The following is a 15,453-nucleotide window of genomic DNA, read 5'->3' on the forward strand; positions in this document are numbered from 1 at the left end:
AGCCTATTGCTACAAGGAGGCTTCATTGGCTGGTGTGCTCGGTCTTTCTGCAGCCGCTCCCTTGAGTCCATTGGTCCCCAGCTGTGGGTAGACTACAACTCCCATCATCCACAGCCATCAAGGATGATGGGAGTTGTAGTCTACCCATTTCTGAGGAAGGTTGAAGACCATGGAGGTGTCTCACCAGAGCACGAGGTGGCATGCAGACTGAATCCCTGCCTGACAACCCTAATGTCACCTGTTCAAGACCCACAGAAGACTCAAGGCCTGAAAGGATAGCACTCCAAAACAATGCAATCCCCAGGCTGCTTCACCCTTTCTGTTGCTTTCTCAGTGGATTGAGAAAGGCACTTGAAGGAAGTACAGTGGTACCTCGGGTTACATACGCTTCAGGTTACAGACTCCGCTAACCCAGAAATAGTGCTTCAGGTTAAGAACTTTGCTTCAGGATGAGAACAGAAATCGTGCTCCGGCGGTGCGGCAGCAGCAGGAGGCCCCATTAGCTAAAGTGGTGCTTCAGGTTAAGAACAGTTTCAGGTTAAGTACAGACCTCCAGAACAAATTAAGTACTTAAGTACCCGAGGTACCACTGTAGTGCATTCCTACTGCAAAGAGGCCTTCTGCCTGGATGCAGTCAATGTCCTTAGTGAGTTTATCATACTCGCTTCAGTGTGTGACTCTCCCCAATCTGCTTTGCCTGCTGTTCCCCTAGCATTTGAGAGGCCAGTGGTGTGGGTGGACTATGAATGGCAGAAATAACAATTATTATTATTATTTATATTGTTATTAATACCCTGCCCATCTGGCTGGGTTGCCTCAGCCACTATGGACTGCTTCCAACACATGTAAAAAACATGATAAAACATCAAACATTAGAAACTTCCCTAAACAGGGCTGACTTCAGATGTCTTCTAAAAGCTGTGTAGTTCTTTATCTGCTTGACATCTGATGGGAGGGTGTTCCCACAGGGCAGGTGCCACTACCAAGAAGGCCCTCTGCTTGGTTCCCTGTAATTTCACTTCTTGCCGTGAGGGAAGTGCCAGAAGGCCCTCAGGGATGGACCTCAGTGTCCGGGCTGAACGTTGCTGGTGGAAACACAACACAACCTTCACTGGAGTCAGGTGAGTCTACTTCATGGGGGCTCATAGCATATGATTTGCCCAAGGCCTGGGAGGGTGGGGAAAATGGAGCCATCCGAAGTGCAAAATTACTTCAAAAACTAAATGCACCCCTCTGTCCTCCTGTTCCACCCACTCGCCAACAGTCATTCCAACGCCACTTCCATACTTACTATTCATTTGAAATATTTGTGGATATTTCCTGCCCTTTGGGTTTTCCCCACTATGCCTTGGGGCTCTCCCAGATATCATATACCTTTCTCTCTTTGTGTGGATATAGTCCAGTGTTGGTGAAATAGGGACCAACATTCATCTCTGAACTAGAGGGAATGATGATGCCACTCTCACCTTGAGCTTCTGACAATCTCCCATCCAGCCTTGACTGCAGTAGAGGCTTATCCATTAGGACACGTGGGGAGCTGCCCCATCAACCTTGGTTTGCCTTCAGCCAGTCGCTTCCCGCCTGCCTTCTTGCGTAGAGAGTGTCCCTAGCTGTTATCTTCCTTCTCCTCCTCTTCCATCTCAGTGTTGCCCTTGTTAAACTCAGCATCGAGGATGGAGACAAAACTAGAATGAGATGGCTCAACATTGGCTCTGACTCGAGTTATGGTTTGGGCTCCCTGTCTTCCGCCCTGTCTCCATGAACACCAGCCATCATCAGTTAGGCTGTCTCATCGTCTTCCTCACACGTCATTCACTGTCCCTTCTCTTTGCTGCTGGTATTTTTGTTTTAAGGCTGCTCCCGTAGGCTGGCTCCCAGTGATTCCTAAACATTGCTCTTCCACTGTAAGCTGAAAGCAGAATAGCAACTGGTTTTCTAGTTTCTACACTACTGGAAGTATTGAGCTTCTTTCATATCCCATTATGTTCCTTGAGTGTGGCATAGGCAGGAAAGAGAAATGTTCAGTTCATCTGAGCAGCCATCTGATGACAAGCACACATGCACTATAATCTTTGTGATTAGTGTCATGGTATCACCCCGTTTATTTATTTTTTCCTATAATCAACTTCTTAATCAGCTCTAAAATGCTTTTCCACCATGCTTTTCCATCTATCTATCTATCCATCCAGAAAAGTGTTTAAATTAAAACATAGATTAAAAACAACAGGGTGATAAAATAGCACCTGAAAAAATTATAGCGAAAATGTGCTGCATTGTTGATATGTTCATCCACCTAATCACTGTCTACCTGCAGGAGGAGGAGATTGTAATACTCTTCCATTCTTCTGAAAAGAATGGCAGACTTTATGTGGACTGAGAAAATATAGAAGAACCACCAGAAAAAGAGGGGACGACAATGATTGGATGATGGCAAAACGTACAGCAATTCCACACTTCGGGGGGAATGCAACATAGGCTAAGTGGGGTATTTGTCTGTGTGGAACAAGGTCTGCTCATGCAATGAGACTTCTCCCCTGCATGTTCCTCATGCACCCCTTAAACCTGCTCTGAGGGTTCCCCTAGATTTAAGGGGCACACAGGGCCTATGGGGCAGGAGGACAGGGGAAGTCTTGTTGTATGAGCAGACCTCATTCCACACACGCAACAACTTAGTCAAATCCTGTCCTTTGCTTCCAGATGCCAATGAGTCATTGAGATATCACAAATGGGTTGTTGGCAACAGGTTGGTTGTTTTTTTTAACTTACTGGATTTCCCCTCGGAAAGGGTAAATTTGGATTACCGTAAATGGGAATAAAACACAGGCTGGCATTTTAATACCAAGGTCATTATGTGGACGCTGCAACGAATTTCCATGTGTGAAGGGCACAGGGCACTCATCCTGTCTGGAACCAACGTTGATCTGAGGAGGTTCGGAGTAATGAGAAGATTCTTAGGCTGTGTACACACTTTGAAATATATTGTTTCCTTCAAAGAATCCTGGGGACTGACATTTGTTAAGGGTTGCTGGGGATCATAACGCTGTGAGGAGTTGTCAACTACAATGCCCATAATTTTTTAAGGGGATGAATGCGCTTTGAAAGTACGGCATGCGTACACCACCTGAGAAAGAGGGAAAGATTGGAGAGAAGAGGGCCGAGATACTGAAGAGACGCCAGAGAAGGTGTGGCTGCCATTTCCTAAATGCTACCTACTGATACCTTGCCAACAAAGGTCCGTATAGTTAAAGCTATGGTTTTCCCAGTAGTGATGTATGGAAGTGAGAGCTGGACCATAAAGAAGGCTGATTGCCGAAGAATTGATGCTTTTGAATTATGGTGCTGGAGGAGACTCTTGAGAGTCCCGTGGACTGCAAGAAGATCAAACCTATCCATTCTTAAGGAAATCAGCCCTGAGTGCTCACTGGAAGGACAGATCCTGAAGCTGAGGCTCCCATACTTTGGCCACCTCATGAGAAGAGAAGACTCCCTGGAAAAGACCCTGATGTTGGAGGGTGTAAGGAGAAGGGGACGACAGAGGACGAGATGGTTGGACAGTGTTCTCATAGCTACAAACATGAATCTGACCAAACTGCGGGAGGCAGTAGAAGACAGGAGTGCCTGGCGTGCTCTGGTCCATGGGGTCACGAAGAGTCGGACACGACTAAACGACTAAACGACTAAACAATAACAACCTACTGACACTGGTCAAACTCAGAGCAGAGGGAGGTGGGCAACATTTTCTTTCCCAATTCCATCCCATTATCAAGAAGGAATTAACTATGTCAGCTCCAAGGCCGTCATAGTTTCAGGCCCCGTTTCAGGAAGTGTCCGTGGATGAAGAAAGTCCTTGTTATACAAGGAAACTTAAGATCCTGCAGAGAGAGAGAGGCTCACATTATCCTCACTGCCATCGCCTGCCATCCCTTTTCGTTTGCTATCTCCATGCATCTTTTAATGTGCACAATCTGTTGCCCAGAGGCTTTTTCAAAATGGGTGTTGCCCCATGTCATGTAGCGTACATTACCAGGGAGGCAAGTTTCAGTGCAGCCATTTGTATGAGTGTATGTGCGGTTTCACTGCAGCACTTGTGAAAGTAACGCTGCGAGCTGACGGGGACTATGATGTCACAAATATTGCATCGATTCCTTCCCACACCTGTGGTTATGTCAGAGTGTTTTGAGGACAGGAAATTGAATGTTCTGATGGAAGACAAAAGCTGCCTTTTGTTCCATGGCGTCATTCAGCTTCCCAGAAGGGACATCCCAGAACGTGAAGCCACTTCAGTTCAGAAGTGGTGCACATGCAGGAACAGTGATCACAAGGAAATGCACTTACGTAACTGGTGCCAGCACGAGTCTGTGGCTGATCCAAAGCGCTAAATATCACATGGATTAAAAATCAAACAAAATAGATTGAAAGCAGATGCCTAATAGCATCTGGCAATTAAAATACCGGTACTTGGGTTCTGGCAGTAGATCTGAGGAAAATCTACAGTATTTGGTTCGAAACAATTCCGAAATTCTATGTCAAGGCCCCCTAGTGTGCTGCAAGAGTATTACTAGTGTGCTGTGCAAAACTTTAATGGAATACAGTGGTACCTCAGGTTAAGTACTTAATTCGTTCCAGAGGTCTGTACTTAACCTGAAACTGTTCTTAACCTGAAGCACCACTTTAGCTAATGGGGCCTCCTGCTGCTGCCGCGCCACCGGAGCACGATTTCTGTTCTCATCCTGAAGCAAAGTTCTTAACCTGAAGCACTATTTCTGGGTTAACGGAGTCTGTAACCTGAAGTGTATGTAACCTGAAGCGTATGTAACCTGAATACCACTGTAATTAAAGGTTGTTGTCTGAACAACCCATACATACACAAACACATGGAGGGTGACCTGCTGTCTCTCTTTATGAGATGCTTCTCTAACCTTCCTCCTTCTCTCCCTTCCTCCCTCCCTTCCAATAATTCTGTTATAGGCAACTAATGCTGTGTGTTAGGTTTGATTGCATTAGGTCAAAGATGGACTACAACTCCCATCATCTATGACCAAACTGAAGGAGTGTCTCCACCCCATCGTTCTGCCTGGACACTGAGATCCAGCACCGAGGGCCTTCTGGCGGTTCCCTCACTGCAAGAAGCCAAGTTACAGGGAACCAGGCAGATGGCCTTCTCGGTAGTGGCACCCACCCTGTGGAACGCCCTCCCATCTGACGTTTAGAAGACATCTGAAGGCAGTCCTGTTTAGGGAAGTTTTAAATGACTGATGTTTTAATGTATTTTTAATCTTTGTTGGAAGCTGCCCAGAGTAGCCAGATGGGCGGGGTATAAATAATAAATTATTATTATTATTATTATTATTATTATTATTATTATTATTATTATTAACTGGCTGCAGCTGGTGGGAGCTGGAGTCTCGCAACATCTGAAGGGCCACAGTTTCCCTATTAGCCATTCACTCTCAGTTCAGACACTCGAGCAAACAAAACCTTTGACTGCCACCTCAGGATCTTAAAAAGAGATCTGTTGGATTTGACCAGTCCCAGATCCTGTTTCCTGAAGCAGTCAACCAGTTGTCTTCAGGAAGTCCATAGGTAGTGTGTGATAGAAATAGATCTCACATATAATATACCGCCCTGCCGCCGGCATTCTGAGGAATATTACCTCTGGGTATAGAGAATCTGTTTATGGCTGATATATGGGGTTCGTTGTTCCCATATGGCTCTTATCCTCCACAGATAAGAGAGCCAGTGTGGTGTAGTGGTTAAGAGCGGTAGTCTCGTAATCTGGGGAACCGGGTTTGCTTCCCTGCCCCTCCACATGCAGCTGCTGGGTGACCTTGGGCCAGTCACACATCTCTGAAGTCTCTCAGCCCCACTCACCTCACAGAGTGTTTGTTGTGGGGAAGGAAGGGAAAGGAGAATGTGAGCCGCTTTGAGACTCCTTAAAGGGAGTGAAAGGTGGGATATCAAATCCAAACTCCTCCTCTTCTTCTTCTTCTTCAGATTAATTTAAACACCTTGTGAATCCTGCTAAGCCAATGCTAAAACATCATCTTTCCTCTGTCCTGTATCTACTGCTAATAAATTTCACTGAGCCCTAGTATGATGGAGGGAGGCAAAACATCTATTTAGGTTGCAATCCTATGCACAGGTACAACAGAGAAAATCCGACCGAATACAGTGCAACTTAACTCTGAGTCAACATACATAGGATCATACCGTGACCCACTTTCACTACACAATGCATACTTGAATCAATTTTCTCCTGTCCCTCGCCTTAAACGTAGTTTTTTAACCTAATTCTCCCATGCCTCTTTGTCAGAGGCATGTGCTGCCAGCCACAGAGGAGCTCAGTGGAGGGAGATAATTATTATTTTATTTCAACAAAGTAATAATCATAAATGAGGGACGCGGGTGGCGCTGTGGGTTAAACCACGGAGCTTAGGACTTGCCGATCAGAAGGTCAGCAGTTCGAATCCCCGTGACGGGGTGAGCTCCCATTGCTCGGTCCCTGCTCCTGCCAACCTAGCAGTTCAAAAGCACATCCAAGTGCAAGTAGGTGCCACTCCGGCAGGAAGGTAAACGGCGTTTCCATGCGCTGCTCTGCTTCGCCAGAAGCGGCTTAGTCATGCTGGCCACATGACCCGGAAGCTGTACGCCGGCTCCCTCGGCCAATAAAGTGAGATGAACGCCGCAACCCCAGAGTCGGCCACGACTGGACCTAATGGTCAGGGGTCCCTTTACCTTTTAATAATAATAAATAAATAGGAATTAAAATGTGCACCCCACCACTGAAACGAGTCCATTGTAACTGTCCAACCTCCCAAAATTTCAAACCTCTTGTGATGGTTTGCCCCCTTTCCGTTTTAACAACAGTGTTTGGTGTTAGTAGAGTTTGTTTGTACAATCCAGTCCTAAGGTCAGGAGTTATCTCAGTTCGCATAGTCAGACGATCTGGGGGTCAAGAAAGCCGAGGGTCCAAGGTCATGAGAAGCAAGAAGCAGCAAGGCCTGGTCAGGAACAACGAATGTTAATGTTTCCAGCAACTTACTGAGGCTGGAAGCACTGCTTAAGAAAGCTGGAACCAGGTGGTTCCCATCAGAAGCATGAAGGCTGATCAGCAGTAGGTGGAGTCACTTCACCTTCTGCTCCTTCAGGCTGCTGCTCAGCAGGTGAAGCCAACTCCTGGCCCCTGAAACCCTTTCCACTATTGCTAATCTCTCTATCTATCCCCCTCTCCTCCAATGTATATTGTGAAGCATTTAAACATGGGCCATTTCACTTTACAGCACTGTTCTCTTAGATGCTGTTGAGCTACAACTTCCATCACTCCTGACCCTTGTCTAAGTTGGCTGGGAATGATGAGAGTTGTGATCAAACATCTAGGGATCCAAGGTTGAAGAACACTGCTGTACAGTGCCAAGCACAATGTCAATGCTATATGTATGGATTAATAAACTGATCTGGGTTAGGTGCAAGCAGAAATGTGGAAGCCAACGCTATGATGATGATGATGATGATGATGATGATGATGATGATGATGATTAATAATACCCCACCCATCTGGCTGGGTTTCCCCAGCCACTCTGGGTGGCTTTCAACAAAATATTAAAAATATAAATAACAGGGATGGCAAATTTCCAAGAGAGTGTGATCTACTCACAGAGTTAAAAACTGGCAGTGATCTACCCCCTTTTGGGGGGTTCAGGTCAAAGTTGTTGAGCTTCTTTAGGGAAGAGGAAAGCGACGTTGAACTTTTTTTTAGGAAGGAAAGCCTTGTGGGCCTTTTGGTGGTTCAGGTCATTTTAGGGGTGCAGGAAAATATGTTGAGCTTTTTTTAGGGGAGCCAAAGTTTTTTAGCTTCTTTGCGGGGAGCCACTGATCTACCAGTGATCTACCACAGACATCAAGTGATCTACCGGTAGTTCACGATCTACCTGTTGGACATGCCTGCAATAAAACATCAAACATTTTAAATTTCCTGCTACAGGGCTGCCTTCAGGGGTCTTCTAAAAGTCAGATAGTTGTTCATTTCCTTGACATCTGATGGGAGGGCGTTCCATAGGACGGGTGCCACTACTGAGAAGGCTCTCTGCCTGGTTCCCTGTAACATCACTTCTCGCAGTGATCCTTGGAGCTGGACCTCAGTGTCTGAGCTGAGCAATGGGGGTGGAGATGCTTCTTCAGAAGGCCCTCGGCCAGGTTCCCTGTAACTTCACTTGAGGTGAGGTCCTCATTTGAATTTTGAATTCTTAATTTGACAACTATAATGTTCTTCCCTTGGGCTGCCATTGAAGACAGTTCAGAAACTTCAGCTGATTGAGGACGTGGCAAAAATGGGTGCTCCATTGTCTTATATTGCTCTTCTTCCCATTCATTTTTAGTTAATTTCTGGGCTTAATTCAATATGATACTGCTAAACTTTAAACCCTTTAGGCTTGAACACTGAAAATTGAAAGGAAAAGAGAAGCTATCCAGAGCTCTGGGATGAAAACAGTACTTCTGTCAACAGTGGCAAACAAACCACTCAGCCAATAACAGAGGGAGCTTCCACATTGTCACTATTTTCATGTAGAATTCAATTCACATATTGGAAAATTCAGGTGATAACTGCTCTTGCACAACAGCCCCTCTCTCTGGACTTTTTGCAATAAGGAAAGTGAAGGTGAATGCACTGGAAAGTGTAGAAAAATATTGGCACCATCTAAGCTTCCTGAAAACAAAGCAGAATGTGTGCTCAATAAATAGCAAAAATCGTCTAACCTTCCTGCAAACAAATCAGGAAAAATGCTCAACAAAAAGTCATCTGGATGCAACCAGAGTGAACATTTGAACGGGCAACTCTGTTATTGTGTTTATTGCTCTGCTTGTAGGCTTCTGTTTTTTTAAAAAAACGGGTGAAAGGCAGGAGATAGGACTTGGGTATTAGGATTACAGAAAGTACACCAAAAAAGCCACCCCAGACTGTTGAAGATCTTGTGGCGAGCTTGGGACTTATCTCCACGTGTGGTGGCCATGCCCTAGGGACAATTTTATTTTCTGAAACCACCCTTTTTCACAGATCAGCCTTTGAATACGCCACCAGCCTTAGCCCTATTGAACTTATTTAAGAAACTAACCAAGATGTTGTCTTTAAAGACTTGTTGCTTCATCTTTTACTGCCAGTGCATCTAGAGATAATGCACTGGAGGAGCGGGAGCATCATTCCCTCGACTCACGATATGGTCAGGTTTGGACTGTTGCTTCAGCTGAGGAATAAACCTGTCAACTTCAAAAAGCACCCACAAAAACAGACAAAATTTTCCACCGCTTGCTATTCCTTTATTCAATTCATCGACACATCGGGATAGAGGCAACAACTACTGACCATGCCTGGCCACTTGTGAAAAGACATGTTTGACATTGATCTGCATCTGGATGATTCTATGACGTCATGTGCTCACATCACCAGCAATGTTATTACATTTGCAATTGCCTGTCATTTTTTTGACTGGTTTGAAAATAACAGGGGCTTTATTTTTTTTGTTTTATTTTTTTAAAGGAGGGTTTTGTATGTGTGGTGGAGAAAGGGGCGCTGAGGGCCTGGTGGGAGCTGGGGAAATAGAAGACCAGCTTCTTGGTTTCCTCTTCCCGGATAATTTTCTGACATAGGTATTAGATGATGTATGATTTGGATTTTCTGTGTGCAGGTAGGGAGAAAAAAGGGAGTTTTGTGCTTTGCCCACCCTGCTTGGAGATGCCTACGCTCTGAACCCATTAGGCAAATGAACCAATTTCTGAGGTGACCCACAATCCACACTGGAGTGCCCAGACCACGGTATCACTTCTGCTTTTCTTCCAGTGGACTTAGCAGTGTCACTGTCACCATGAATGGGATCTGCTGGACTTAGCTCTGCTCCCTGACATCACTGCAGTTGTAGTACAATCCCCACCTGTCAGGCCCAGAAGGGAAATCCCCACTATTTGCCTGAGTCAACCTGTGGCAGAGAATATAAATAGAGGGATCCTGGTTCCTCAAACAATCAGTCTCAAGGCAAGTCCTCGTGAATCATCCCAGGCTCTATCTGAATTCCTCAGAGATGCAGAACAACTCAAGGAACCTCAGGGCAAGCTGTCTTCTGGGCTTCTTGCTGCTACTGGTTGCTGCTTCCAGGGGGATGAGGCTGCCCAGGGAAAACATGCCTTCCTGGAAGGATTGCAAAGATGCCTCTCAGGAGATACTCAGCGAGTTGTGGAAGCTGAGGCTAGAGGAGAAGGTGATGGTGGTGAGTAAAAATAGAATTCATTGCTTTCGCTCAGCAAAGCAGTCTGAGGTTCCAAAGAGGAGCGTGGATCGCGACAGAGCTCCAACAGCGAAGACCTTTGCATCGCGACACTTTTAAAGGCCGGTTTATTATGGCCTATGCTTTTTCCGGACCACTTTGTCAGATGCACATGAAATGGTATCCTGAATTGGCAAACATTGGGGACGCGTGCCAGTGGAGGGCTGGAATGTAAAGGAGCGAGTTTGGTAGGGAAATGAATTAAAGGATAGCAAAGAACGGACACTGACAATTAGCCTGAAAGCAGAACCGTTCTTTCCCCAGACTGGCTTAGGGTTCAGAAAAGTTCATTTGTGGGGCATTCCATGATTGAGCATCCCTCACAGAAAAGTGACCTAGAGGGGAAAGGTTGCGGTTTAGAGATGGAGATGAATGGTCAAATCTATCCATTTCAGTTTTTCTGTGTCTTCCCTTTTTTTTAATTATGAAGTACAGTTCTCCACATTTCCACCTCAGTTTGCGATTTGTTTTTTCAAAGTCCTCATGAAAATGCACCAGCATTTTAGTGCAACCAGCATTTTGTATGCAATTTTGCACTGATATATATGGAACGAAGTTACAGGGAACCAGGCAAAGGGCCTTCTTGGTAGTGGCTCCTACCCTGTGGAGCGCCCTCCCATCAGATGTCAAGGAGATACGTAAATACAAATTTCAGAAGACATCTGAAGGCAGCCTTGTTTAGGGAAGTTTTTAATGTTTGATGTTTTATTATGCTTTTATATTTGTTGGAAGCTGCCAGAATGGCTGGGGCAACCCAGTCAGATAGGCAGGGTACAAAAAATTATGTTGTTGTTGTTGTTGTTGTTGTTACCTGCAAACCAATTTCCCATAATATGAAGCATTTCTGATATGTTATTTTCACCATTTTATGCATTTATACTCACACTTTACTTCAGTATATGCATTTTTATGCCCATGTTGGCATTGCATAATTCGGAGAAGTTCAAAGGATGGCTATCTTTTGGTTCTCATATTGTTTTAGAAAGTGCAGATTAGGGAGATTCACCTGTCAATGAGAACTAGATTGACTTTCTTCCCCCATCCCTAGTGGTGGAGCCACTCTTTTGCATTTATATTTAGTTATATTTATTTAATCCCCCCCATACTGTCTTTCAGAGAAAACCCTCATAAAGTGGCTTATACATAAAACTGTTCTATCCATTTCAATAAAACATAGACATTTTATACAGCTGCTGAAAACTTGTCATAATCTGGCAGGACACTCCTATAAAACTAGTTTTAGTTATTATTATTCTATTCATAAAAATATATCATTAAAAGTATGTCAGTGGTTTGTAGCAATAAAAATTAAATATGTACAACAAAATCCATATAAAAAAACAAAAACAAAATACAGACATCCATTAACCACTGTGGAAGGAAATATTCTTAATTGCCTGCATAGGCTTGGCAGAATAGAAAGATATTCTGCACACGTTTAAAAGTTGGCACAGAAGGCACCTGGTTAATTCCTCTTGGCAGAAGATTAAACAATTTAAGGGGAGGAGTGCGATTCTAAAACAGCAGCACTGTAAACTGGTGGTTTTCAACCAGTGTGCTGTGGCACCCTGGGGTGCCTTGAATGGTGGACATGGGTGCCACGGGCAACACTGGCCTCTGTCCCTCTTTCCTTCCCTCCCTCCTCTGATGCCCTCTCCTGTCTCTGCCTCCCAAAGGCTTGCACAGCTGTTTGTCGCAGCCTCCGTGGCTACAAGCTCCCCAGGCAAATGATGCCTCTGGGGCTGGCCAGGGGGTGCTTCTCAGGCCCCTGTGGGGCAGTGTGAGGAGGCACCTCGCTTTGGGACGAGGGGGGCAGGTCAGAGACCAGGGGCAGCAGCTGCCCAGAGGACTCCCAAGGAGAGGGGAGAAGAGAGGAGGCTGAGGGAACACTCCACAAGGGTGTTTGAAAAAGGGTGAGGGGCTGCTGGCTCTGCAGGCAAGGGGTGACACGACTGGGTTCCTGACCCCCACAGGGGTGCTGCAGAAAGAATGTACAGTCGTACCTTGGTTCTCAAACAGAATCTGTTCCAGAAGTCTCTTCGACTTCTGAAAACGTTTGAAAACCAAGGCATGGCTTCGGATTGTCTGCAGGAACTTCCTGCACTCACTCGGAAGCCGCGTCGGACGTTCGGCGTCCAAAAAATGTTTGCAAACTGGAACACTCACTTCCGGGTTTGCGGAATTCGGGAGCCAAAACGTTCCGAGTTGCAAGGCATTCGCGAACCAAGGTACGACTGTACAGTGGTACCTCGGGTTACATACGCTTCAGGTTACAGACTCCACTAACCCAGAAATAGTGCTTCAGGTTAAGAACTTTGCTTCAGGATGAGAACAGAAATTGTGCTCCGGCAGCGCAGCAGCAGCAGGAGGCCCCATTAGCTAAAGTGGTGCTTCAGGTTAAGAACAGTTTCAGGTTAAGAATGGACCTCCGGAACGAATTAAGTACTTAACCTGAGGTACCACTGTAGTTGGTCAAGGGAGCTGTGGACACGAAAAGGTTGAAAACTGCTGCCGTAAACCATTAAAACACAGGCTCAGCTAAAAACAGCCCTAAATAAAGGGATAGCCAACGAGATTGTGCCCAATGTTAGGCTGACTTTGTCCCCTTGAAAAGGAGTTCGAAACATTCCAAAATTGTTCTGCAAAAGATGTATTTGGCAAAACTGCATACAAGCATGTGTCTATTGGGAGGAATCAGTGCTAAAACGCTGGTGTAGTTTCCTGGTGATGATGATGTGTGTGGAATTCTGGGGAACTGAATCTGACTGGGAAAAAGAAAAACTGAAATAGATGGATTCAACCATCTCTACCACTGGTACACCAGTTCATATCACCCTAATCATTGGGCATGTTGCCTGGGGCTACTGGGAGTTGTGAGTCCAATAATATGTGAAGGACCACCAACACCCCTACTTTAACGAGAGACAAAAGGTAGTGATTATCTTCAGACCACATACATAAGTTCACAGTCCTCTACTCCATGTTACTTACAGTGCAATCCTATTCATGTTTACTTCAGTCAAAAGTAAGTCCCACTATTTTCAGTTGTTGTTATTCCTGGGTAAATGCGCATAGGATTGTAGCCTTAATCCAGAGTCACTACCACCCGCTGGTGTAGACAAGTAGTGGCAGATTTAGGGTGTTATGCCACAAGTTGAAGGGGCACAAAAATGGAGAAAGATCCATAATTGAGAAGATCCATTTGGGGGCGCCAAATTTTGGCCTCGCAGAGGGCGCCATATTACGAAAGATTAGCAAAGACTGCCCCCCGGCACAAGTGGAGGAAGAGAAGGAGAAGAACAACAAAATGGTTAATGAGCAATGTTCTCCTATAAAGTCATTCCAGAATTTTCTGGCATTAAATTGTCCTTTCAAAATATCAAACACTTTCAGTTACCCATGTCAAGGAAGACCCACTCCCCTCAGTTTGTCCCCAGGCAGGGATCAGTTTAAATCAGTGTTTCCCAAGATTAGGGCGCCAGCTGTTTTGGGACTACAATTCCCATCATCCCTGACGACTGGTTCTGCTAGCTAGGGATGATGGGTGTTGTAGTCCAAAAAAAACACCACAACAGCTGGTGATGCAAGTTTGGGAAACACTGGTTTAAATAATAGCCGAGGCCATAAATACCCTCTTTATTTACTGCTGCAGCAGGGCAGCGCCCCCAGAGTCAAACTGAAGGGAACTGCTCCGAGCAAAGGGTTTTGACAGCTTTTATACCTTTCAATAATTGGTGAAATAAAACAAAGCAGGGCACATGCGCACACCAGTTTTCTTTGCATTTGTTATATATAGCATCCCTGTCTTGTTGAGTTTCTCCACCCTTGCCACATGTCAGTCTCAAGACATTCAACTGTGTAGGATGTGACACAAGGTACTTGACTGTGTCGCATGACAAGCTAGCATCTTTACCCAGTGACATTTAGCAGGGGGTTAAGAATTACACAAACAACTGCACGGAACATTTCCCACGGCTCTCTTCACAGCGACGAACGAACAATGAAGTCTGACCCAGCACATTTTGAAAACAGCAACTCCTCCTCGCATGTGGTTTTAAAAGTTTCGCATTCTCTCTCGTTCCTCTTTGTTTTGAAACCTTGTGAGGTGAAGCAATTGCTGTTTGTTTGTTTCCCCCCGTTTAATATTCTAATATTGCAGCATAATTGGTCCTCGATTTCACATGATTGTGAGCGGAAACTCCATACTTTTACCATTCTCTAAACAGGCTTTCTCAGACTCGGCCCTCCAGATGTTTTGAGACTACAACTCCCACCATTCCTAACCACTGGTCCTGCTAGCTAGGGATTGTGGGAGTTGTAGGCCAGGAAACATCTGGAGGGCCAAGTTTGAGAAAGCCTGCGAGTCTAATAATTAAAATTCCACCACTCAGATGCAACCTAATGCTTCAGATGGTTTTAACCTTACTGAACCTTAACCTTACTGTGGACTGCTGAACCATAATGATCTAGAACTAGGACTTATATCTTTGGATGGTTTCTAATCTGCTCACTCTAAGCCAGTACAACTCCCATCGTCCTTGACTGCTGGCCAAGTATGAGGAGTCTAACAATATCAGGAGGGCCGCAGCCTGGCCACCCCTGCTCTCGAGTAACTAGATGCAAAGGAGAACCAGGCAACTCTAGAAGGGAGAAGGGCTGCCATCAGCATTAGAGAGAGTAGTGCAGAGGTTAGAGTTGGATTAGGACCTGGGAGACCAGGGTTCAAATGCCCACTCGGCTATGTGTAGATGTGTAGCTAAGATCCGTTGGACTGTTTCCAATATTAGGGGCAAACGGGATGATCTGACACATAAAGAAAGTGACAGGTTGACAGGTACCCGGGAAGTGCCTGCTGCAAACCTTTTCTAGCTTGTAAGCTGCATTCCTTTCTGAGCAACCTTCATGTCAGTGGTGGGTGGAATCAGAGACAAAGGTGGGCCAAGCACCTGAATATATTACCTGAGGCTAGTAGGCTAGTTTCTACACACACAAACACCTCATTACCCTCCCTCCAGGCAACCAAGTAGCATTACCAGCAAGAGCAGACAGCATATCCTCCAACATTTCTCCAATGAAAATAGGGACGTCCTGTTCCTTAATAATAATACAGTGGTACCTCGGGTTAAGTACTTAATTCGTT

General features: G+C 45.3%; 1 protein-coding gene and 1 long non-coding RNA gene across 3 annotated transcripts in view; one reads left to right on the top strand and one right to left on the bottom strand.

Annotated features, from left to right (window-relative positions):
* IL23A (interleukin 23 subunit alpha) overlaps positions 1-15,453 on the top strand; it is a 39,866-nt gene that overhangs the window by 12,124 nt on the left and 12,289 nt on the right. Inside the window, exon 1 of one of the 2 annotated variants that reach the window (XM_083599534.1) lies at positions 9,022-10,256. The exons of the other annotated variant lie outside the window; for it this stretch is intronic. Within the exon in view, the coding sequence (XP_083455660.1) occupies positions 10,071-10,256 (186 nt within the window). The 5' untranslated portion in view covers positions 9,022-10,070. Of the gene's footprint in view, positions 1-9,021; positions 10,257-15,453 lie in introns of those variants that run through there. 2 annotated transcript variants of the gene reach the window in all.
* LOC310756017 lies at positions 9,291-15,105 on the bottom strand. The gene is made up of 3 exons (XR_014544647.1): positions 13,305-15,105; positions 11,198-11,319; positions 9,291-10,477 (listed from the first exon to the last, which is right to left on the bottom strand). It is a non-coding gene; the product is annotated as an uncharacterized lncRNA (long non-coding RNA).

This window comes from Podarcis filfolensis (genome assembly GCF_964270895.1).
Source record: "Podarcis filfolensis genome assembly, chromosome: 2".
NCBI lineage: Eukaryota > Metazoa > Chordata > Lepidosauria > Squamata > Lacertidae > Podarcis > Podarcis filfolensis.